Raw genomic sequence first — 25,338 nt, 5'->3', positions numbered from 1 at the left:
TGTGTTTTTTCCGACGGCCAACTTAGGCCACCGTACTTTTGCAAAGCAGCGTGGGACTACAGTTTGAAAATGGCCGCTGACACAACAACAAGTTTTGTCCTTTTAAATATTTTGTTACAAAAACATCCACAATGTCGTTAAAGGACAAAAATTTCAAGGTTGCTCTCCTGGTAGATGCTCGTAGACGGATCACACCGACGGAAAAGCCGCTAGATGTGACCAAATTCTCCCAGGGAGTCCGGTTGTGTGTGCTGAAACTGCTGTCATATTTTGCCCACTGTCGCGACGACGGCGAGCAGGCGATCCAGAACTTGAGATGGGGTCTCAAAATGTTTCACTCCTACGACTATCCTCCGTGTAAGCGAGATTATCTCAAAGAGCTCAACATAAAAAACTTCCAAGACTTCGAGGAGCAACTTGCCGGAGACTTAGACGCACTTTCGTCGTCAATTCGAGGGAAACGAGCGCCGAAAACTCCGCAAGTTTTGACTGCAACTTCGGTTCGTCAGGCTCTTGATGACGTCATTCATGATTTCCAATGGGATGGGCCGGATGTTTCCTCTCCAGTGAAAATGGTATCTCCAACAAACTCAAGAACGAGAAGAAAGCCTTCCCACCATCATGGACCAAATGCAGACAAGCAATTTCACAAAAGTTGTACAACTTTTTCAAAGTGTGTGTTTTTGTTTATGCCTTGCCCAGTGAGTCGTTCGGAGTTGGAGGAATTCTGTGATTTTGGACCTGACGACCCGTTGCCAAGCAAATCTGAATTTCTTGAGATGGTTGTTCCAAGTGGACGGTCGTACCAAACATTCCAAGATCAAAATATTGCATTGTTTTGGATTGACAGCAGTCCTTGGATGTCAGCAAATAGAAAGGTTGAATAAAAAATATTAAATGAAAGTTACTTAGTTTTTTTATTGTCAAATTATATATTTATATTATAATAAATGAAATCAAATGAAATACCAACATGACCATAAATAATTTACATTGTTTATTTGAGTTCATTTATTATATTTATAATCAATATAGTAACATCAATATTGCATAAAAATGTTTTTACCGTTACAACCCAAAATATAAAGTGGACTTGATCAAGTTATTTTAGTTTATCATTTTATTTCTTTGGAATAATATTGTATTACAAAAATAATATTTTATTACAAAAAGCCGTTTTTTGTTTTAAACCATCACAATCCAAACTAAAGTGGACTTCCAAATGAGCTTGTTAAAAAAATGGATTACTCAAGTCAAAATGAACACTATGATGAAGAATGTGCTAAAAATTCCAGTTGTATGTTTTTTTCTGAACATATTCCACGAATTGTTTTGTCATTGTGTGATTTCAATTCAATTCATTCACTTCAATTGATTTTGTATGAAATGGTTTATTGAAATTCTATTATCGCAGCAATTTGGTCAGATTACGCTTAAAATTTCACATTTAAAATTTAGTATGAAAAGATATTTAAACAAAAACAATTCAAACATTTCATTGATAATAAAGGGCAGTTGTAAAAAGGTTGTATTTTGCATGTTTTTGAAAATATGAGGATTTGTATGAACTTGCTCTTGAACCAACATCATCTGAATCACTTTTCTTTCTTACTGATTCAGAGAGACCAAGATGGTCTTTCAGTCATCTCTGCAGCTCTACAAGATCTGGGAGGTTGTATCATTCCAGTTCATGCCATCATCAACCAAAGCCAGGACCTCGCAACAAGTCTTCACTCCGTCTTGCCGCCATCTTCTCAAAACCTCACCAGAACTTCAAAAATAAATACACCACCAGAGAAAATCCTTCCAGCTACCGATAACCTATCATCAATATCTAAGAAGATGGGGTCAAGAAAGAAGCAAGAGGATAAGACGGATGAAGAGTCGACTCGGAAGGAGCGAGACAAGGGAGAAAAGATCACAAGTTGTAGTTTTCTTCCGTTTTCATCTATATTGGACCATTATGTGAACCCTGTGGAGCCAAGAAGTGTTACTCTGCAACCCAACACACGGCTGAGACTGTGTGCAAACAAAGGTAGCTTTAAAAAATAACATCAAACAGAGCTGTAGATGTTTTGGATTATTTCCACAGACAGTGAACCTTTCTGAATTCTGACTTCAAGACCTTTGAGGTTTTTTGTCCATACATTTATCCAGTTTTCCAAGAATAAATGTAATATAAGAAGACTGAAGTTTTCACAGAAGCCTTGTCAGTCTTAATTAGGCAATCCATTATAAACATTTACAAGCAGAATTTATACAAAATCACATTTATACTTGCCTGCATTTTGTATTGAGTCACTCCTAAAAATAAGCCATTTTGAGATATGGTGGACACAATACTAATTACACTATTGCTATCGAGTTTGTCTGTATACACCCAAACTAAACAGTGCAATCATATAGTATACAAATATTGAGTGGCTCAGAGTGGAATGGGAGGAATATTGTCGCAAGGTAAAATTTGGATGGGAGTAATAGTGAATGTCACGTGAAGTAAGTTCCACCAATCAAATGACAAGGATCTGTATGTCAGTTATATAATGTCCACCATTTGTCAACAAGGCTCATGGAACTTCTGCAAGAACAAGATTGTCTTAGACGTGTATGGAAACATGCCACGCCCAATGTAACTGTGAAATCTTTAGATAAATTTAACAATGATAACGAACAATTGTCACTCATTTTGCAGATGGGCAAGTTACAGATTTATGTCAGTTGGAGTTACACCCACTAACCAGAAGATCTTCAACGACCTCCACACCTTCAAAGCCCACCAAATCAAGCCCAACAAGAACTTCATCGACCCAGCTGTCTATCTCAACTCCAAAGTGGAGTCAATCATTCCACATCAATGATTTTACAAAAGCATCAACTTCAAGAGTTTGCCAAAACACCAGCAAGAGTACACAAGAGGACAGAGTGACCATCAGAGCTCAACTGGCCCTGGGTGCTGTTCCGATTAGTCAATACCAACCCACTGTTGTGTATACATGTACTGGCCTTGCTGTGAATTCGTCGACTGTAGAAGAGAATGGCAAAGTGGAAGGAGAGGTCGAAGGTCAAAGTGAAGTCGGACTTTCAAGTTGGTTCAAGGATGCTATGGTCGGCCTCAGCCAGCGTAGGAAAGTCTTGGTAAGTAAGGTTTGTTTGTTTGTTTGTTTGTTTTATTTCCATTTGTACAACAAAAAACTACAACAATGATGATTTCAAGTATATAAATACTGTTATAAATTTAAATTAAGTACAAATGGGGGTTGCAGCCAGAGGAGGTAAGACCCTCCTGTAGTGGAGCACCCAAACTGCTATAAAAAATAAAAAATGAAATGCTGCACTGGTTTCACAAATGACAAGTGTAATATGAAAGTAAATTATAGTAACCCTAAAATAAAATAAAGCACATCTTTGAAGAACAATAGTGTAAAGCAAAATAAAGATATTAGGCCTAAAAGATATGAACTTGTACACATATTTAAATATAATAGGTGGCTTGAGGTTGAACTTTTTCAGAACTTTTTCAAAACTATAAATTATTATTTTATTCCATTAAAACTAAAATGGGACAATGATTGATGACAATGTTAGGAATATTGTACTTTGGTTGTTGTCGTTTTGAATAACAAGCATTTTTCTTTTTTTTTGCTAAACATATTGAATATACTAAGAACACAAATTATAAATTTACCTGTTCAGGGATGAGATACTTTGTTCATTGTGAAAATTCCTAAAAAGTAACTTGTGGACCTTGGTTTTCCCCTTATTGTAGATGTAGTGTAGCAGTAGCAGGATGTGTTAAAAAGTTTACAGGCTCTGTGTGTCACCAGAAATACTAAAGTACGGGTTTTGACACTAAGTGAACTATTTCTTTCTCCTTTTGGTGACTGCTTTGCTCTTTCAAAAAAAGGCTCAAAGTTTGTGAAAATCTTGAAATCAGGAAATTATTATGATAAGTCAAGTCCCTTTTCTGTAACATCAAATTGTATTCTTCTTTTCATTTGTAGTTGGTAGACATGCCACATCCAGAGACTTGTTTACCAGTCTCAGCAGTATTAGAGCCCCTCACATCCACCACTGCCTCTCTACGCATCTTAAAAGCATTGTCAGTACCTAGACAAGTCTATTCCAGCAACCTTGAGGATGATGATCATGAAGGGCAGAGAAATGAAACCGAAGATGATGTTATGAAGATGACTGAAATCACTAAGGAGTGCATCAAGAAACATCGCAGCGCAAAATGTAAAAAATATCCTAAAGGTATACATGTATTAGCTTTTATTTCATTTTCTGGGGCTCATCAGTTTAATCTTGCTTTCAATTCTCCATTACTTGGCCTGCCTCAAAATAACCCACGGCATCCACAGCAATTGCCGTGGTGCCCTGTGCTGTTGCTGTGGTGCCCTTTGCAAAGTTCCAATAACATTTCCATTTTCCTCATAAAAAGGTGCCCCTCATGAACTCCTCGCTACCCTTTTATTCCCTTATTCTTCGCTCTTCGGACACAATTGAACATTTTAGTGAATTCTCTCTAGCTACCGAGGAAGCTTAGTGATCTAGTGGTAAGACATGTGCTGTAAAGTCTGCTCTTCAAATCCCACCCAAGTGATATTCCTGTGGATTTTAATCACAGGAGTCTTGGAAAGAACTGAGTATACAGTGTTTAACACGAATCGAAGTAGAGGTAAAATACAAATAACAAAAAACAAGTGGTTGTAAACTAATTTATTTTTATATTTCTACCCAAATATTTCAATACGTAGGCAGTAAGAATAGACTCAACACAGTATCTCCATCACATATGCCTTGTGAGACGGTCTCATTCCGGCCTCATCTCCTAGAACCATGGTTCTCTTACTCGGCATCAGGTGGAGCGTCAACCAGGTTGATTGATAAACTACTCAGGTGAATATGTTTTTAATGTTGATACTTATTGAAGCAGACTTAAAGGCACTGGACACTATTGGTAATTACCCCAAAAAATTGTTAGCATAAAAACTTACTTGGTAACGAGCAATGGAGAGCTGTTGATAGTATAAAACGTTGTGAGAAACAGCTCCTTCTGAAGCAACATAGTTTTCTAGAAAGAAGTAATTTTCCACTCAAATATTTGAATTTGATTTCGAGACCTCACAATTAGGTTTTGAGGTCCCGAAATCAAGCATCTGAAAGCACACAACTTTGTGTGACAAGAGTGTTTTTTTCCCATTAATATCTCGCCACTTCGATGACCAATTGAGTTCAAATTTTCACAGGTTTGTTATTTTGTGCATATGTTGAGATACACCAAGTGAAAAGACTGGTCTTTGACAATTTCCGAAGTCAGTGTCTAGTGTCTTTAAAATCACTTGTGACGTTTTTACTCCAAAACAACCTTGACCCATACTCCCTAGGTGACCCCAATCCTCCAATATATTGCACACCAATATATTTTCAAATTGCCTGACCCAGTGATAGGCATTTTTTAATTTCTAAATTCTTCATTTTGGAAGGAGGATGTGAAAAAGATTTCAGATAGTATGGGATTAAATAACTATAAGGCCGCATCCAAATTGGCGGGCTACAGCTACGGCTATGACTGTTGATACGGGTGTTGCTAAGGGCGTCCTGCACTTCAATGCAAGATCATGTGGCAATCTAGCCATAGCCGTAGCCACAACTGCAAGTTTGGACTTTGCCAATGACTAAATTTATTTAACTCGGATTGAAACTCAATTTTCTTCTGCTCAGTATTCCACATTATGACAAACTTTCGGAGCCAACCCGGTCTACTTCAGTCAACCAACTCCTACAAAGCCTTGAAGAAGTATACAGCGGGAAGCCTGGCACTATCAGCAATCAGAATGCAGCCATGAAGAGTACTGGACAAGCAGAAGTAGAGACAGAAACACAGGCTAAGCAACCAACCGTTGGTAAGAAACCATTCAAGTTATTTTAAACGCACTTGGCAGTTTTGGCTGGTCAACTCTTTCTTTTGTTAGCAAAGGTGATTTGTGCTTTACTGATTTGGGGAATACCCAGCTACATGTTTTATACTCGGTGTCTTATTAGTACAAACTGTTGCTTTGCATATTTATGTGGAATAAAGAACCTCAATTCACTCGGGAACTGACCGAGTGAATTTATTTTTCAATTTTTGGTTAAAAACAAAGAAAAGTTGACCAGAGTAGGATTTGAACCTGATGCTGGGTTTTTCTCAAATAAAATTAGTCATGCTGTTTCCTCTACTTACCTAACACCAATGATTCTGTTCCCAAAAGCTCCTGTGAATCTATTTAACACTAGGGGTTATCAAAAGGTAGAATTGCCATCATTTCAATGTGCCTCCTAAGATCTGCATCTCAGTTTCAGACTTTTTGATCAGCTGTTGACTCTCGGACCTAGATATGGAAAAATTTGGGATGGTAAGGGTTTAAACAAGCCCTGTCTATTTTTGTTTTGTTTTTGTGTTTGAAGATGCCTGTCCTGCAAGGCAGAGCCCTCGTTTGAAACGCAAGAAGAGTTCTATCAACGTTGGTTTCCGCACTGAGAAAATCATGTCTAATAGTATCCGTATCCAGACAACGAAGGAACCGAGCCCGCAGAAGAAAGGAGAGAAAGAGAACAGGGTACCTGGCAGAGAGAAAACCAAAACATCAAACTTTGGTAAGAATGTACTTAATTTTCTTTTATAAGTCATCTCCTACATTATCATGTCCTGATGAAAGATTTTCCTAAACATGGTTGACATTTTGGATGAATCCAAACATTTATTCTTGTGTTCCGTTTTTTTCTTCTTCTAGAATGCCCAAAGTTGAATTCCGAGGAAGACGTTATTGATTGTCTCCAAACCAACTATGAAAGAACCCTTAATGAGGTGGGTCTATACTTAAAAAATGATGAGTAAACACTCCTTGCATTTTCAGGAAATTGTTATGAATTTAACTCTTTCATGCGCCCTCAGGTTGGTAATGATTAGCGCCCAGATCAAAATCAAAATTTGCCGTGAAAAGTGGGTTTTTTGAAGGGCATTGCGGCAATCGGTAGGGGCAACGACGGCAATTGCTGTTGTGAAGTATCAGGGCTGTAGTGCATGAAAGGCTTTAAGTCTTTCTGAGATCTGAGATATGGTTGGGTAGCTTAAAAAGATGGTAGTATCTGTAAAAAATAAAATGGTGTTTTGTCATTTTAATTTTTTTTAATGATGTACATTTTATTGGTGACAAGCTCAGAGGCATGTTTTGACAGACATACCTTGGTTATCAAGAAGTTAGAACATTCTAGGCATGTGTTTATCCATTACTAATTTTTATTTAACACAACATTTGTTTTATTCTCAGGCTTCTTGTGGGATGCATTTCGTTCAATTCATGACAAGTATTGTTCTCTCCTACCTGAAAAGTGAGCACTCCAACTCGACAGAAAGTGACGCAGTGGTGAGTTTTGAGTTTCGTTCAAATTTATCCTGAAATTAAACCAAGGTCACAGTTTGTTTGCGTATGATGGGAATACAAATGCAAATTTAATTTTTTGCTTTAGAAAATAGAGTCTTGTTACAAACATTTTTAATGAGAGATCGTCTAAAACCACAAGGCCGGGCGGTCACTTCCAGGTGAGGGCTACACTTAACCAATCGACCCAAATCAACTGTGTACAGGGGCACATTGCTACCTACTGGGGCTGAAAAAGGATTACCCCACAGTTCGTCAGGATGTAGGCATGGGTATCATCCACTAGAAGCCTGGCTGGAAGAGCAGAAATGCACTACCTTCCCAACTTTTAGCAAAGCAGTTGTGTTTAAGTACCTTGCTCAATATTTGACTTCTCTCATCTCCCCAGATGAAAGCCAGGGACATCCTGACCAAGACCTTGCTAGTCTCCAGCAAGCAGCTGCGAGAGAAGTACCAATCCCTCATCGATGAACCCAGTAGGCTGCTAAGAGTACAGGAGACTGAGCTACAGGTCCTGTTGCGGCTGGAGATGGAGGCTTTATCACCCACGGAGGTCACGCCGGGGAAGCAGACGATTCCTGGGACTGATGATGACGGAGCTGGGAAGGAAGTTGAGGGGAGAGAGGGTGACAACAGCGATGAGGATGAAGGTCCGATGCTACCGGAGAATGTTCAAGCTTCGGTAGATGAGGTATGGGACGGATTACATTCACATTTAGATTTGTACTTTGTGTAATGGCCTGGAATTGCACACAGCCCACGAAGGCCATGGCCTCCATTGCCTTGGTCTTGGCCTTGGTGCCCTTTAACAGTTTCCCTTTGGAAGTGCCCTTTGCAAAGTGGCCTTGCCCTTTCAACGTGTTCAAAGATGAAATTCCAGGCCTGTTAAAGAGGAAAGGAAATGTCAAATTTTGATTTTGTGATTTACTCATTTTTCTAGTAGATAGAGTCCTCATGCGATAGGGAAAAAATGACAAGTCTTTAACCATAAAAATGGTGTAAATTGCCATTGTATTTGATAACCTTCTGGGTCAAAGTTTATCAACATCCGATGACATCCTTGTGAGAGAAGTGTACTGACATCCGTCTGTACACTTAGGCCCATTTTACATGAGGCAATATTTACAGGCAACTAGTTCCAGGCAATCTCTAAGAAGAAAAGGCATTCACATTTTAATGTTCACATATTTTTCTTGGGGATCGTTATACATTGTTTGAAAAATGACTCATGTGTTGTCAAAGTAGTCCGGTAGCATGCTCTGCAGTTGGTTGCCTCCAAGTTGCCTGTAAAAGTTGCCTCGTGTGACGAGGGCTTTATGTTCGTTTTCTTTGACAGTTGGTCCCGTACAAGGTTACATATGGTCTACAAAAGTGCACGGAGTGTGGATTGCTGTATATTGGCATTATTGTTTCTTAAACAATCACAATCATCAGGTTCAATCTTGTGTTTTTGTTCATTTCCTTCGTCCGTGAGGAAGCAATGACAGTTGATATTAAAGCTTTAAATGAGTGAGTCAAACTATTTTCATAACTTCCATGTTTTTTTTCAGATTGTAAGATTTCTACGAACTGTTCCCTTTCTTGCTGATCACAATCGGTTAACTTCCTTCCTTTCTGAGACGCTTGTACAAAAGTAAGTTTCAAGATCTACTAATAGCTTTATTATTATTCTATAATATTTTGAAATGCACACAATGTGGTATTGGCCCCTTGTGTCAATCAAGGAAGATTTTATCGGTGTAGATTTTGAGAGACTCTGGTTGGGTCGAAATTAGGATTGCACATCTGCATTTGTTTTCCTGAACAGTTAAACATAATGATGATTTCCGGTTAACCTTAACCTTAGTTGTTTCATCCGATTCCAATTAGACTATAATCTGATCTGTAAAAGAAGAAGCAAATGTCAAGACACTTTCCAGGATCAATCAGGATTAACAATAGAAAACTATATTTAAGCCAATGTTCTGGTTGTTATTTTTTTGTTTGTTTACTTTTTTTCATCATTAGCTATGCAGATTCCTTGCCCCACATCTTACGAGCCATCTACGATGACCTGATGCAGCCATTGCCATCCATCCTACTCTCTCCGAGCAACGAGACATCAATCTCATCAGTCCAGACCCTCCCGCCTCCATCTTACAAGTCATCCTCATCTCACGGGTCATTTGCTGAACCATCTGTCTCTAGCATAAGGTACAGGATGTCAGGGCCCGATTTCATGGCTCTGCTTACCGCTGAATTCTGCGTTACAATCACCATTCTCCCTTTGCAGGGCATGCACCGAATTTCTGCGCTAGCCGTGTAAACGAAGAATGTCTAGTAACGTGGTGAGGGCAAAAGCCAAGTTCCCTGCTAACCTGTGAAATACGCTTGACAGAAATGCAGAATTCCCTGCTTCCAAAAGCGCTGATTCTTTGCTTACGGTAAGCAGAGCCATGACATTGGGCCCTGATCTTCTTCAGTGTTATGTCCCCTGAGTGACTATTCTTATCAATCTAGACCCACTCTCCTCTTAGCTATGAGGTGGCTTTATCAACCAATCTAGACCATCCCAGCTCTATCTTACAAGTAGACTTCATCTCACGGGTCACTTGCTTAAACATTTGTCTCTAGCAGAAGGTACAAGTTCAGTTGACCACATCTCCCCTTATTCTCTCCTAATGTTTTTACTCCTTTAGTCTAGATACGACTAGGCCTGGGCAACTAGTGAAATTTACTACTCGACTAGTTGCACCTCAAATAGTCGCGACTACGACACTAACTTTTAATTCTCAAGATGCATTGTGGCAATGTTTGCCACCGGCGCAAAATAGTAAAAATCAAGCCAAAAGGATTGAAGGATTGTGTAACTGATGTCTGATTGTGTTTTGTAAGTAAATCATGTTGTTGTGAGTGACACAATTGGTTCACCAAGCAGGTAGTCGCGACTATTTTTGAAGTAATCGTGGCGACAGGATTAATCGAGTAGTTGAACATCGGTAGTCATGACTCGACTAATCAATAGTCGCGACTGTGACACTGGTCACACTAGTCGCCCAGGCCTAGGTTCAACTGACTGAAATTATTGTTAATAATGATGGGTTTTTTTTCACTGAATTTGGGGAGGTACTGATTCAACAGTGCTCAATACACATATGTATACATGGTGTAAGGGTAAAATCAAATTATATTCTTTGTCTGCGATGCAAAACTAACCTCTATCAAATGATGTTCTTGTTTACCAGAACCAGGTCTCTCGTCCGTCATCCAAGCCTCGCTGACATGGGAACAAAAAGGGTCATCCCGATCCCCTCAAGGAACGCAGCCAAGAAAAAGGTAGAGCAAAAGGTAAAGGCATTCCATTTTCAAACTCTGTAACAATTGTTTGAAATAAAAATACCATAATAAATTTCAGGCGTATTTTTTAAAACGGTTATTTTCAAAATAAAAAGATGTTATAATTTGTATACTTTTTTTTAGGAGCAGCCAAAACAAAAGGTTGCTGTTGTCAAAGATGGTAAGTTATTCAAATGTATTTATATTGTACCAAAAGTTGTTTTCCCGTTTGAATAAAACAGTTTACAGTGCTTGAAACACACCTTGGTGTGTGGATATAACCAGGCATGCAACTCTTCCGCGTTTCCGCGGAATTCCGTGTTTTTGGTTTTTTTTAAACGTAAAAAAAAACACATAAAAAAACAAAAACGAAACCCCCCCCTTTTGTTTAAAACGTTTTTTTTCTGATTTTTTTTTTATAGCCTAATATATGCCTGGCAACAACAGTGTACAACTGCAATCATGTAAAATAAGCCTAGTACATGCTAACAACGCACCTAAGAGCATAATAAACCTCAACATTTTCTAGGGGTACCATTGTGGGTGTCATGTCCCAGCGTTTCGACTGCCTCGCTCCGCACTTGCGTTGTGCCTTTGAAAATTTTCCTCTCTTTTTTTCAACGGGCAGTTGCATGCCTGTATAACACAAATAATATCCTTTTTACCCAATAGAAATTTAACATCTATTAAATATATACAATTTGTTTGATAGTTTTCCTTCAGAATAGTTTTTCGGATGTCCAATTACTCTTTTTGTCTTACTGCCATAGAAACGAAACACTGTAAACAGTTTTGTCTACTTTCACAATAACACATTGTATGCATCTCTGTGTCCTGACAGATGAGGCGTCTAATGCCAAGACTGTACGCCGCAATCTCTTCATGGGAGGGGCTAAGCAAAGCCCCAAAAAGGGAAGCAGTAAACTCCCAAGACGACAGAGTGTGGCCGTCATGCAGAACATCCATAACACAAGGTAGGAGGTCATCAAGAATCTTGGAATTTTAGTTAAGCCAAAAAAACTAAATTGAATTTGCGGTTGACGAGAAAAATTGACTAAAATGGGACTTGAACCTTTTAGCTCCGAGAAAAATTGACTAGAATGGGACTTGAACCTTTTAGCTCCAGATAAACATACCACGGCCTAATTTCATAGAGCTGCTAAGCACAAAAATTTGCTTAGCATGAAATTTCTGACGCGATAAAAACAGGATTACCAACGAAATGTCCAGATCGAAATGTCCAGATGATTTTCAGGATTCAGCAAACATCAGCTGAATACCAGTATTAAGCAATATGCAACAAATGGAAATTTTGTTGGTAACTCTATTTTTTATCAAGGAAGAAATTTCATGCTAAGCAAATTTTTGTGCTTAGCAGTTCTGAGAAATTTGGCCCAGCTCTTTACCAGCTGAGCAATCTATCCCTATGTTTGCGGTCTCCCTATTTGCCGGTCAGAAGCCAGGGATCCCATCCAAAATCAATTATTATTATTATTTACAATACAACCTGGGAAGTAGCAGCAGAGGCAAGGGATTACCTTATTTGAGAGACATTTTGAAATATAAAGAGAGGTTTTTGATAACACCATGTGGACAAATCTCTTTTTGAGTACTGGCTCTGAAAAGAACCAAACTTCTCTTAGTTAGACGTCCACCATGCAAAGAGAGTTGTTAACCACCGGTTCTTATTAGAACTAACACTACTCAAACAGAGATATTCACATGGTGTTACCGCAAACCTCTTTTAGTTATTTTTCAACCTTGCAAAATTTAAAATCCTACTAATTTTTATGATTTGAATACGTTTCAACAAGTGTTACCATTGTCCTTGTTTAACCTTAGAAATACTAGCAAAAAGAATTTCATGTTGCTATTGTTCTTGTTTAACCTTAGAAATACTAGCCAAAACATTTTTTTTATGATAGGAAGAGTCCTCGTAGACACACCCCTAGGAAATCCGACGCACCGTTTGTGTTGAAGACGCGGGTCGTCAAGGAAACACCAGGCAAGAAGCAAGTCCTGCAGGCGATGCTTAAGAAGCAAGAGCGTGCAAGGTATTTCATAGAGATTGATGCAGCTGACTGGGCGAACAGAAAATTAATCACACAATCAAATGAGCTTATAAGATGAATTACAAGTTGAATTGCCTCTTACTGTAGTTTACCATCTTTTCTTTCAACCAGGAAAATTTCCACATCTGGTGGGGAGAAGGTTGTGCCTCCAACCCCATCATCAAGAATTGTACAAGAATCACCGTTAAAAACTATGCAAGGTTAGTGTGTAATGCATTAAAGTATTGACTGCCTCGAGATGGTTAAAACTACAAATTCTGAGTTTATCCCTGTCACAGTCTAATTTCACCAGAATTTAATGCTTTGACTCCTCAGGAGATCCCTGAGTGTTTTATTTGAAAATAATAGGCTTCCGGAATCAATAAGTGGGTCCTTGTTTTACAATTGAACTTTTAAAAGCAGTCAGTGTTTGTTTTGTGACACCCAATGGTAAATCTAATGGCATGACAGATGCAACGTGCTGGGCCAAGCGCTATATTCAAAATCAGCCAAGATACAATCATGTTTTGACATTGTTCGGGACCAATGGCCAATTCTGTACTTTTGAAATGAAATCGTTGTGAGAAAAGATTCCTGTCTATTTATGAAGTTTCAAAATAAGTCATAGTGTGCTTGTGACTTATTTTATCACATTGTAAACAGCCTGGCCCAAAATACTGGCACCAATTAATCGCAGCAGGCCACCTTATGAAAATCCAGACATTCTTTTTCTTGCAAGTGCTGAATTATTTGGTAAGAACCCCATTTTATTGGGCCCTGGTGTCTGAATTTGACTCATACTCTTTTCACTCAGTCTCCTTGTCCGGAATGCCATTATAATCAAGTAAGTAAAGGATTCTTTATTGTTAAATATTGCAGCATCAAATACCCGCCGTAGTAGTCCACGCATCAAACCCAAGAATCCGGGCCATCGACGCAGCTTCTACTCTCTAAGCAGCTCGACCGATCTGAAACGGGCTCGTGAACTTGCATCTAGAATTGCTGGCAAGACATCACCGACGCCGTCTTCGAACAAATCAATGAAGATTGCGAGCAGGAAGTCCTTCCTTAGTGAGATCGTCAGTCCAGGGACTTTGAAGGGCATAATGGGACGTCCAATTGGGTTTGAATCCCCAAGTAAGAACACGCCACCCGGAGATAGTTTGGAGTCGCCAAGTAGGAATACACGTTCCCAAGTTGAGTTAGCACCACCTAAAGAATCCCTTATTAAAACTGACGTGGGAAGTATGGAAGAGCAGCTGGGTAAAGGAAAGGGAATGTTTAAAACACCCGTCAGGACACCGAGACGTATTAACTTCAACTCGCCTGCAAAGAACACTTCTAGTTTGCCGAAACAAACTACTGGGTCTTCATGTGCAGATGGTGTGCCAATTAAAAATGAGGCCCAAGTGTTGAACCTTGCAGAGGGCAAGTCGGTTGTCACTCTGAACTCATCGCCCAGTGACAAATCAAAAACTGCCAACGATGTCGGAGCTTCTTCTATGTCAAAGGTCACTTCAAAATCAAGTGAAAAAAGAACTGAACAATGTTTTAGCAAGTCTGCTAATGGGAAACAGCAGTTGCTTCAAACTAAAAAGTCCCCTGTAACTGCTAAGCTTGAGCTAAATGTCGAGGCAAAAGACTCGTTGTTGGTAACACCTGAAAAACCTCCACAGGTAGAAACGGACTTCCTAACTCCGAGTAGAAGAAGTTTAAGACTTCTGAACTCACCTGATCAAACTCTTGACCAATTTGCTCGTCCTGAATCAGGAAGTGACAATCCAAAGATCAAGGCCTCACAAGGAGACAAAGGTTTACCGACCCAAAATAATTTTCTTAAAATCCCCACGAGTAGAAAACGTAAAGAGACCGACAGAAGCCCCTCACCGAATTCCCATGTTATCGTTCACACGCCATCACCTCGCAAACAGACAAAGTCGATCACTCCGAGCTCCCTCCACAAGTGGCAGCGACGAAAGAAACCCAGGTACGAGTCACCAGAAAGATCCAACTTGACCCTTTTCGAGAAGATTACACCACCTTCTATTAAACGCAAACAATCCACTACCACCCCTTCTCCGTCACAGTCACCAAAGTTTGGAAAAGTAACTCCACCGTCTAAACGAAAAGCAAAAGCGCTCAGCTCCGCAAAGAAACTCAAATCGGAAACGCCCGAGGATCAAAAGCGGAAATGTACAAAACAGACTAAACTTGGAACAGTGTGTAAAGCAAATGTGAATCTCTTAACGCTCATCACGGATTCAGACCCCCAAGACACTGGCAAGATGCAAACGCGCAGTCGCTCACGAGAAGAGGACTCAACACCGGCTAAGAAAGATACTCAATCTGTCCCGCAAGAAGTTGAGTCATTCACCTTCTTGGACACTCACTTAGACGACTCGGACGACGATGTGGACTTTCCAAAACTCATCTCGCCTGTTCGTAAATCTGCAACAAAGAAAACTCCTGAGGAGACTTTGGACAGTGGAAATCCTCCCGCCGGATCTCACAGATTGTTTGAGTTGTCGGTTAGAAGCTCCACTTCGGTTTTTGAAGAGGAGAGCTTCGCCTCAGCGGACGAGGTATTCCTGCAAGATTCGCCCCCATCCGGCTCAAAGAAACTACGCGTCACCACACCATTGACCACAGTTGGACTATTTACATTAATGAACTCGCCCATGGTGTCATCGGCCAAAGATAAGGTGCCCTTGAGATCCAGAGTTTCCTTCGACCAACCAACGAGTAAGTCCAAAACATTCTGACTTTTCTGAAATTGTTTTTGTCAAACTGTTCTTACATCAGGGCCAAATTTCATAAAGCTGTTAAGCGTAAATTCTGCTTGACAAAATTTTACGGAAAGCATAAATTGAGTGGGGCACCAGCCACAACCATGTCAACTTCATGTAATTTTGGATGGGTAACCTGTTTCTGTTAAGCAATACTTTTCTGCTAAAACATACAAGTTTTTGTGCTTACATGCTTTATGAAATTGGGCTCTGAGTACCTAAAGAAGATTTTTGCTGCTACTTATTACATGCAGTAGTAGGATTTGAAACTTTACGTGGTGGGATAATAATGGTTTTTTTTTCCGCAGTAGCACCATGTGTAAATCTCTTTTGAGTAGCGCTGGTGGTTGGCAACTCAACGTTTCGATCATTATGCTATGATATTTAGGAGGAAGACGAACAGAGCATACTGATCAAGATGGTCAGAGGGGCAGGCCTGTCTGCTTCGTTTTTGAAAGGGCAAGGGTACCAAGGTATTTTCTCCTCGGTAAAGGGCACCCTATGAGGAAATAGTTGATTTCTACTGGAGCATTTTAAGGGCACCAAGGCAGTGACCAGGGCCAGGGGGCATGGAGGCGATCACCCTCGTTGCCTCTATGAAGTATCATGTCTAATTTTGGCAGCGTTAAAACATAAGCTATTTTATAACTGATTTGATAAACTAATTATTGGCTTTGAAATGTTTTTCTCTTTCAGGAAAAGGAGGTCGGCAGCTTTATACAACAGGCTCCCAGTCCTCATCTGAATCTCTCAACCATAACATGGTCAAAAGGTCCTCATCTCTGGATATGAGACGTCTGAGCGGTAACAGTCCAGTTGGTAAGACCGACAAGACCGGAGAATGAGGTGGTATTCACGCTGAACACAGAAACTGCAAAGCTATTTATTTAATGTAAGCGCAGTAGCCTAGTGCTATGAAGTCTGAATAACTGTCACTCGCACGCAGGAGGTGTAGTATATTGCACGCGTGATATATCGCTTGCTACATACACGTATGAAAGGGTGTTGGCATACAGATGTCGTGCTTGATGGCGAATCAATGCTGGCAAAATACTGAGAAGTATGAGCTTAAGTAACAAAATAATGACGTGATTAATTTCGGGGGACAGTACATAGCTCCCTTCAGTATGTGTAGTTGACACACAAGTTTGTACATTTCCATACATCAACTCTCTGCCCTCAAACCATAGCCAAATTTCACCGAGCTGCTTAAGCTCAAAAAGTAGCTAATGCAACAACTTTGATGACCAGTTCCATCAACATATTCACAGATTTGTTACTTGATGCATATGTTGGGATACAAAAAGTGAGTCTTTGACAATTATTACCACAGAAAGTAGCTGATGCTTACCAGAATAAGGTTACCAGCCAGTCTACCATGCCAAATGTACAATCTGCGACTGGTGTCCTGCCTATTTTTGCTGAGCCGTATTTTTTTGCTTATGGAATTGGGCCGGTGTTTAAAATTAAGTGAAACATTCCAACATTGTTGTCAATGTATTGAACAGCAATACTTCTATTTAGACCCAGACATCCTACTTTTTCATTGCAATCTTCAAAGGGATTTGGTACCTTTTGTAGATCAAGTTTTTGGCCATGACATGAATCCATACTTACTGTGAATTCAGATGTTTGCAGTATAATTTACCTGTAGAAGTTTCAGCTTTGTTAGTCGTCAAGTGTTTGGGGAAGAATAAAAAAAGGTGAAAATCCGTTATACATGCTGAGACAATTTTTTTGTGTGAAACAGTTTTACTCATTTCTCAAAGACAACAGCACCTCAGCAAGTATTATTTCAAGGGAAGCTTTCTACCATCATCTTCTTTAGAGACAATGGACACTATTGGCAATTGTCAAAGACCAGTCTTCTTATATGGTGTATCTCAACATATATGCACAAAATAACAAACCTGTGAAAATTTGAGCTTGATTGGTCGTCGGAGTTGCAAGATAACTATGAAAGAAAAAAACGCCCTTGTCACACGAAGTTGTGTGCTTTTAGATGCTTGATTTCGAGACCTCAAATTCTAAAATTGAGGTCTCGAAATCAAATTCGTGGAAAATCACTTCTTTTTCAAAAACTACGTCACTTCAGAGGGAGCCGTTTCTCACAATGTTTTATACTATCCACCTCTCCCCATTACTCGTTACCAAGTTAGGTTTTATGCTGATAATTATTTTGAGTAATTACCAATAGCGTCCACTGCCTTTAAACTGTGTAAGCGTAATGTAAATCTGTGGAACCTTGTGTTTTGTGTCTTGACAAAAATACTCGACCCCCTTTAAGGAGTTTAGTGAGCAGCTGCTTAGATGTGTCATTACTAAGTCATCATTACACAATTGTGAATGAAACAAGGTGATTTTTTTTCAAAATTTGTCTTACGAGTACTATCAACAAAAAATAATACAAGGTTAGTGTTTTTCTAACACTGGTGGTTTAACTTGCGTTTGTAAATATTCACTCAAAGATTTTGCACGTGTGTTTTTAATAAAAAATGGAAGTTTATTTGCAAGAAAACAACATTGAATATTGATTTCTAATTTGTGTTTCATTTTTTTTCATTCATTTCATTTATTAATTTCACAGGTAAAATTCAATTACAGACAATAAGAACAGTAAGAAAACAAAAACATGTACATACAATTAGGAGAGAGAAAAAAAGAAAAAAGTAGCACCCCTGAATATCACAAATAAACAACACCATCAGGGGCCCTGTTTGTGATGTTTAAAAAATATGTTTCAAAAGTAGATATAATTACTGCCCTGACAAAAGTGGATTAAATATGAAATTGCAGTTAATAAACACTATCATAAATAGATGACATGTACACTCTCCTCTTTCTGAATCTTCAATTCATTGGTAGTGGGTCCCCTACCCCAAGTTCCATCTGTTTTGGGATGAAGACGCCACAACTATGCCCAGAAAATATAATTATATGTAAAAACCACTTTCTGTAGGCTGAAGTCAAAGAAAATATGTCATTTATGAGGTAGGTTTGTTGAAGGAAATTTGAAGATTTCATTTTCAAATTTAAAAAAGTATGCACACATTAACATGAGACTAAAAAAAAAAAATTAATATGTTTTAAAAATTATCAAGTTGTTAAGAGTCAGTTCAGGTTAATATTTGACATTATGTACTCGTGGTCAAAAAATGATTTTTTTTTATACGTGGGTGGAAGGGCCTTGAGGTGCACGTATACAAAGATGCATGTTCAATTCAAAATATGCCCCGTTGCCATGGGTATAGCCTGTTTTGTTTTAAATTTGAATTTAGAGTATGTTTTTAGAAAAAGAAAACAAAATTCTGAATCTGAGATCTCAAAATCGTGGAAAGTTACCTCTTTCTCAAAAACTATGTCACTTCAGAGGGAGCCGTTTCTCACAATGTGTTATACTATCAACCTCTCCCCATTACTCATTACCAAGTAAGGTTTTATGCTAATAATTATTTTGAGTAATTACCAATAGTGTCCACTGCCTTTAAAAATAATTTTGGTGGGGTGGAGCAGCAAATATGAGCTAAAAACAGTTTTCAGACCACAAAGTTTGCCTAAAATGTCCTCATAAAAATTGCTTTATTTTGAATGGAACATGCATTTTTGATTACTTACACCCACCACCCACAAAGTATTAAAAACAAATAATTTTGTTTGTCCGTGAGCACATAATGTCAAATATTTACCTGAACTGACTCTTAAATGTCAAATTTCAGTAAATATAAACAATAATCATAAGTAGATTGACATGTAGGCCTACACTCTTCTCTTTCTGAATCTTTTATCATTGGTTTGGATCCTACCCCAAATTCCATCTGCCCCGAAAATATAATTACTTGTAAAAACCACTTTCTTAAGGCTGAAGTCAAGGAAATCGTGTCATTTATGAGGCAGGTTTGTGGATGTAAATTTGAAGATTTCCTTTTTAATTTAAAAAAGTATTCACACATATTAAAGACACGGAACACTGTTGGTAATTATCAAAGACCAGTCTTCTCACTTGGTGTATCTCAACACATGCACAAAATAACAAACCTGTGAAAATTTGGACACATTAGTTGGTCGTTGAAGTTGTGAGATAATAATGAAAGTAAAAGCACACTTGTCGCACGAAGTTGTGTACTTTCAGATGCTTGATTTCGGGACTTCAAATCTAATAATTCTGAGGTTTTGAAATCAGTGTCAAATATTTAAGTGGAAAATTACTTCTTTCTCGAAAACTAAGTTACTTCAGAGGGAGCTGTTTCTCACAATGTTTTATACTATTAACAGCTCTCCCTCCATTGCTTGTTACCAAGTAAGTTTTTATGCTAACATTTATTTTGAGTAATTACCAATAGTTCTCCAGTGCCTTTAACATGAGAATAAATTAAAAGAACTAAAATGTTTTTAAAGTCATAAAGTTGTTAACAATTTTACAAATAAACTCTGATACAGCTTACATTTCCTGAGAATTATAATTTGGCGATTTTCCCCAATTCATCGTTAAGGATGATAAAGATTGCTGTAGACTCAGTGTAAGTTATTTTCCCATCTGCACTTTTAAGACTTCCCCTCAAGAAGATCTTTCGTCCTTCCCTCTTGTCAATGGTTGTTTCCATTAAAATGGCTGCTCTCAGTGGTGTTGGGCTTAAAGGGAAAAAAGGGATGAGAAAATTGGGTTAAATATTTAAAACTAACCGTTTCTCCACACTGAAATTGTTTGGCATCACGTGATGTGAGATTTGCTGGAATAACAAGGATGCATAAAATGTTACCAAATAGTATGGTACTTGGTCCAAGTTTTTATGCTAACAATTTTTTGAGTAATTACCAATGATTTTGTTTGCAAATTTTACTCACTTTATAAAACTAATGTTAAGATTTCCAGTGACAACCTTCTCATTTGTATGTCTTCTGGCTAGAGTTCCAGTAATTGAGTCATGGATTGTGGCACTTGCACCTCCATGTGCCCATCTGTAACAAAGACAAATTGGACTTGTTATTAGATTGCTTCAAAGGCAAAGTATACCTTTGATTTTTGGAACTATTCAATGGTTGTAAACCTAGATGTATACAATGGGTGCGTTCGACCTCGGTGTGGGGCAGGTTTTTTTCCCGGACGAACATGGGTAATTATCTGCACACGTTCGTCCTGTGAAAAAAAAAACGCCACACATCGAGGTCGACCCAGGGAAGCTAAACGCACGCACCCAATAAAACACACCTGGGTTTACAGTAGCCTTGCTCAAGGCAGTCGAATTATAACTCCGAAATAACAACTGCCGCTCTGTGCAAAACCTACCCGTATACACTGTGCGCAACAAACAACCCACGCAATGAAGCCCCATACACATCCGCATGCATCAGACTCCGCATGCGGTTAGTGGTACAAGGGCGGATGACTTGTGCACAGTAGTCGTAGGATGTGACAGTGTATATATACAGGTGGTATGTGCGGTGTGATTACACGCACCACGCACAGTGTATACGGGTGGGTTAACAACGGCGTTCTTTTCGAAGTGAGTAATGCGACTGCCTTGAGCAAGGCTAGGTTTACAGAGGCAGTGGCTTGGTTGCCTCTGGTCAGAATGGCAACCTTTTAAAAGTTTCCCATCTCCAATGGAGTGCCCAGAAAAGAAGGGGAAAAAAAACAGAGTACATCCTCACTGGGTCTACACGTCACTCTAAAAACCTCCCTGTTCAATTGTGACTTCCGACTCTCCGAGTCCCCTTGAGCCTCACCTATGTCATTGTCATCAAGTTGACCCGGAAACTGGCTACAAAAAAATGTGTTTTTGCCTCAGATTCTATGTCAGTTTGAACCATTTCTTGGTAATTTTGAAACAGATAAAATTGTTCTTTTTGGGGGGCGGGGTGCGGGGCTAGTAAAACCGCAGATGTCAAAATTTCTATAAGAAAAACACATGTACAGCAACCCCATTACTGGGTCTACTTAACCCTGGTTAGACAACCCCTTGTGCAGTGGCACTGACGTCCAACCAGGGCTAGGGTCTCTACTGCTCTGTTTTTTAACCATACCCTGTAGGACCCTGAGCGTCCTCTCCAAACTGACAAACTCCAATGACCTTCTCCCGTCCCTTGTGAAGAAACAGGGCGTGGTCAATGACCTGTCCATTAATCGTCGTAACTCTGGTGAATATAGGTGCTGTTTGTTTGTCGGTTCTTTAGTCAAATATTTTCTGCCATCCCTCCGTAGCGGCTAGTCTTGAAAGCAGCTCTTCAGTCTCTTTAAGTCTATCATTCTGAGGCGTCATCAACATGGGATTTGACAGCTTCTCCAAACTTCCAGCCTAGTTCAAAAATTAGTAATAGAAAACATTTGTGGTAACAAATAACAATATTAATTCAAACAGTTAAATGTCAACTGGCCCATCTTGTTGTGCTGTAATACCGGTAGTGTTATGGCTCTCTTTTATCTATCTCTTATTACTATTAATGACTGTTGACCGATGGTATAAAAGAGAGCCAGACAAGCTCTTCTGATCGTCAGAACAGAAACTCAATTGAGATGCTATAGAACTTCTGTCCCCTCCAGAAGAAGGTCAGAGCATACCGATCGAAACGACGAGTCAAAACCAATGGTTCTTTTCAGAACCACCCCAACTCATTACGTCTCCAGAAAACAATCACCCAATCAGTGCATGCATACTGATCAAAACGTTAAGTTGATCAAAACTGATCAAAACGTTAAGTTCTTTTCAGAACAACTCCAACTCATTTAGTTAAAAATTATCACTATACCGCAAACCATTTCTTTTATAATAATGTAATTTTGGCTGGTAACCCGTTTTATAATCAAAGCAACACCTTTCTGCTCTTTGTAATTATATTATAAATATAAGTTAATTAATAAATACCGTGGACGGTTTCAAGTCTCTGATTGGTCAAAACCCGGTCACGTGTGGGAGTGTTAATGGTGGTATAAAGACCGGCTTTGGAAAATAGCGAATAAGTGGCCACTAAATCAGCATACATTGTGTAAACCTTGCGCGTTGCACTGTATCGCACGCTTATTTATATCCCAGTTTCATTGCAACTTCGCGCACTTACGCGTACGGCGCGCGCTGAAAATGTATCATGTCTGAGTGAGCGCGTGTAATATGTGTGCGCGTATAAACTGACGCCGAGCTCATGCGCACGTTTTAATGCACAAGGAACAGCTATCGTCCAATCATTTGCCTCCTTTGACGCCAATGAAGGCGCTGAACAGCTCATTATTTCAAAGAGTCACTGGTCTCAAGTCAAAGATCAGTAATGTGATTAACGCACGAAAGAGATGGGAACCATCAAAAGCTCAAATATGGCTCCTAAACATGTCTGGAAGTACCGCCGAGAGAAAGGTCACAAAATTTTGACAATTGTAGCCGTTTAATTCGTTAAAAAAGGTATTTATTAATGGGAATAACAGTGTTCGTACCCGGTCTTCACTGCGTGGTAATGACCTTCACCTTGGTTGGTGGTCTGGCGCTGTTAACGGACCTTACCATCCATTCATTAACTTTTGTTACTCTAAATTACCATTTTCAAATGTTGTCCTCTTCTATCTCAAGCGCTTGTTCTCTGCAACATTTGGAAGCATTTAATAGACAACATTAGGTTAAAAATGTTTGCCGAAACTCCTCTGCCTTCCTCCTTTGACCATTGACTCGGCGACTTAAAAACCCGTTCCTTCCCACACACACTTATCTCACACACTAGCCTTGCTCAAGGCAGTCGCATTATTCGCTCCGAAAAGACGCAGCTGTAATCCCACCCGCCGTATACCCTGTGCATGGTGTGTGCGATCACACCGAATGACCCACCCGTATACACACTGTCACATCGCACGAATACTGTTCACACAAGTCATCGCACTCGTACACCACTAACCGCATGCGGAGGCCGTCAGGCCGACAGCCTTGTCGGATCTGTAGCTTCCCGTTTTAATGTGTTGTATTGAAAAAATTCAAATAGTGGACGAAATTGGGGGGGCCCTAGGATATGCTAGTATGTAGCTCATGAATATGTATATCGTTCGTCAGACCTATCAGACAACACAGGATGTGAGGCAAATGAATTATTCATTTTGACGTCCAATCAGGCACTTCCCTTATCACGACCTTTGGACCCTATCATGCGTCCGTGGTGATGGTGTGAGGTAAACATGTCTCGTCTTTCGCGGGCATTATGGTAATGAGCTGACCGTGGGAACTCCTTGCTTATTATAGTAATGAGGTCAGTGGCTTAAACACAGATCCTACAAGGCTGTCGGCCTGACGGCCTCCGCATGCGGATAGTGTACCGGGCATCGTGTCGTGCGATGTTACGCACAGTGAATACGGGTGGGTTTTACGCACAGTGAATACGGGTGGGTTTTTATACAGCGGCGGTCTTTTTTCGGAGTGAATCATTCGACTGCCTTGAGCAAGGCTACTCACACACAGCCAAAGTAAACAGCTCCCTCCTGTGGCAAAGGATTTTTGCAAGCTATGCCGCGGCGCGACTTAATGGGTTTAGTTTTTACATGCAAATAATGTGTGAAGAAATTCGGACACTGCAAGAAGTCATTATTTTAATTAGAGAGCCAAAATAATTTTTCACCAAGCATGATTTGGCACTTATCTGAAGTTTTGTGTGGAAATCAACCCCTATACCTTCATAAAGAGTCATAACAGACGCGCGCCAATCCATTTCACATTCTTTTTTATTATTTACCCTCGAATAAAAATAGAATCGCCCTTATTATAAAGCGAACAAGTGGTGCTGGCGACCTTGAATGCGCATGCGCAAGTCAATGAAGTTCAAAATGGCAGCGGACGACAGGTACTAATTTGGTGCATAACTTATCTGTCTGCGGACAGCTTATTAATGTCATTAACATCCCATTTAAAGGAACTTTCGCTAATGCATGGTGTACCGGCCTCCTTGTGTGGAAATTGACTTCTCTATTATGAACTTTGTTTAATTTTTGTCAGGTCGTCCGAGAAACCGTCCTCGCCGCTTCGGAGTCTGCGGAGTTTCCAAAGTGAAATACCGGTGGCGATGACTATGGAAGATACCACAACAAATCACCATGCCAAATCGTAAGTCATCATGATCAAGTAAACAGTGTGTGTCCGTGTGGGTTACCGTGTGTCATTGTTTGTCATTGCACAGTGGCTAAATTCCTCTGTTGTTATCATTCTTACACCATTCTATTTTGTGGAGATATTTATTGTTTAAAATAATGGTTCTTGGTTGTTTTGTAACTTGTGAATGAGTGATGTTTAACTAATTAATTACAAAACAGGTGGAAATTTGCATCATGTGCATGGGGGGGGGGAGGCATGCCGGGGAGAGGGGTTTTGGTGTTGAGTATTTTCTTTTCTTACTCGTTTGTCATGTTTGTGGGGGAAATCTCAAAATAGTATCGAACCTCATAACTGACTCAACTGAGTAGGACTGTAGTGAATTCTGAACAGACTGAAGTCACAGTACGACTAAACTCTACTACAACTTGTAGTACAAGACAAGGAAGAGGAATGTACTTCACCGTATTAGAAGTCACTGATGTAGATTTTATTATCCTCTACTCTGGCTTTCTCCTTACCTTCGCCTTAAGTTGTAAAGCTCTGCATGCAACTTTCTTCAGAAATTCGAAAGATTTCCTTATCCTGTCACCGCGTTTTCACTTATTTTCACCAAATAAAACTTGAAAGGAATATCTCATTTTATATTTGAGTATTTAGAATAATTTATTAAAATAACAAATACAGTTACTTTGTTTGAAATGCCTACTGT

General features: G+C 39.4%; 3 protein-coding genes across 3 annotated transcripts in view; 2 read left to right on the top strand and 1 right to left on the bottom strand.

Annotated features, from left to right (window-relative positions):
- Window positions 1-70: 70 nt before the first annotated feature.
- Window positions 71-18,712, top strand: LOC139941518 (treslin-like). Its single transcript, XM_071938053.1, has 19 exons — window positions 71-878; window positions 1,621-2,035; window positions 2,693-3,135; window positions 4,002-4,254; window positions 4,758-4,899; window positions 5,725-5,906; window positions 6,451-6,639; window positions 6,777-6,850; window positions 7,314-7,409; window positions 7,813-8,115; window positions 8,975-9,057; window positions 9,432-9,617; window positions 10,649-10,751; window positions 10,884-10,920; window positions 11,581-11,713; window positions 12,665-12,793; window positions 12,923-13,011; window positions 13,670-15,532; window positions 16,273-18,712. The coding sequence occupies exons 1-19, from the start codon at window positions 132-134 to the stop codon at window positions 16,419-16,421; spliced, it is 5,616 nt and encodes a 1,871-aa protein (XP_071794154.1). The 5' UTR covers window positions 71-131; the 3' UTR covers window positions 16,422-18,712.
- Window positions 18,713-18,843: 131 nt separating this feature from the next.
- Window positions 18,844-23,763, bottom strand: LOC139941519 (acyl-coenzyme A thioesterase THEM4-like). Its single transcript, XM_071938055.1, is given in 4 exon segments — window positions 18,844-20,205; window positions 20,419-20,532; window positions 21,598-21,869; window positions 23,098-23,763. Coding segments are annotated over 4 exon segments (564 nt in total). The 5' UTR covers window positions 23,101-23,763; the 3' UTR covers window positions 18,844-20,030.
- A 595-nt stretch (window positions 23,764-24,358) lies between these two features.
- The window catches only part of LOC139941976 (voltage-gated hydrogen channel 1-like), a 36,180-nt gene continuing 35,200 nt past the window's right edge, over window positions 24,359-25,338 (top strand). Inside the window, exons 1-2 of the mRNA XM_071938625.1 lie at window positions 24,359-24,381; window positions 24,534-24,641. Of these exons, the coding sequence (XP_071794726.1) occupies window positions 24,365-24,381; window positions 24,534-24,641 (125 nt within the window). The 5' untranslated portion in view covers window positions 24,359-24,364. The remainder of the gene's footprint in view (window positions 24,382-24,533; window positions 24,642-25,338) is intronic.

This window comes from Asterias amurensis, chromosome 9, assembly GCF_032118995.1.
Source record: "Asterias amurensis chromosome 9, ASM3211899v1".
Classification (NCBI taxonomy): domain Eukaryota; kingdom Metazoa; phylum Echinodermata; class Asteroidea; order Forcipulatida; family Asteriidae; genus Asterias; species Asterias amurensis.
Note: the sequence above shows the minus strand (reverse complement) of the source record. Positions and strands in the feature narration are given on the sequence as shown.

Bases quoted from the DNA above. Each gene is read 5' to 3' on its own strand.
- LOC139941518 (XM_071938053.1), top strand. From the start codon at position 132: ATGTCGTTAAAGGACAAAAATTTCAAGGTTGCTCTCCTGGTAGATGCT. The intron at 879-1,620 runs GTTGAATAAAAA...TTACTGATTCAG, and splicing joins GGATGTCAGCAAATAGAAAG to AGAGACCAAGATGGTCTTTC. The intron at 9,058-9,431 runs GTAAGTTTCAAG...TTTCATCATTAG, and splicing joins TCTGAGACGCTTGTACAAAA to CTATGCAGATTCCTTGCCCC.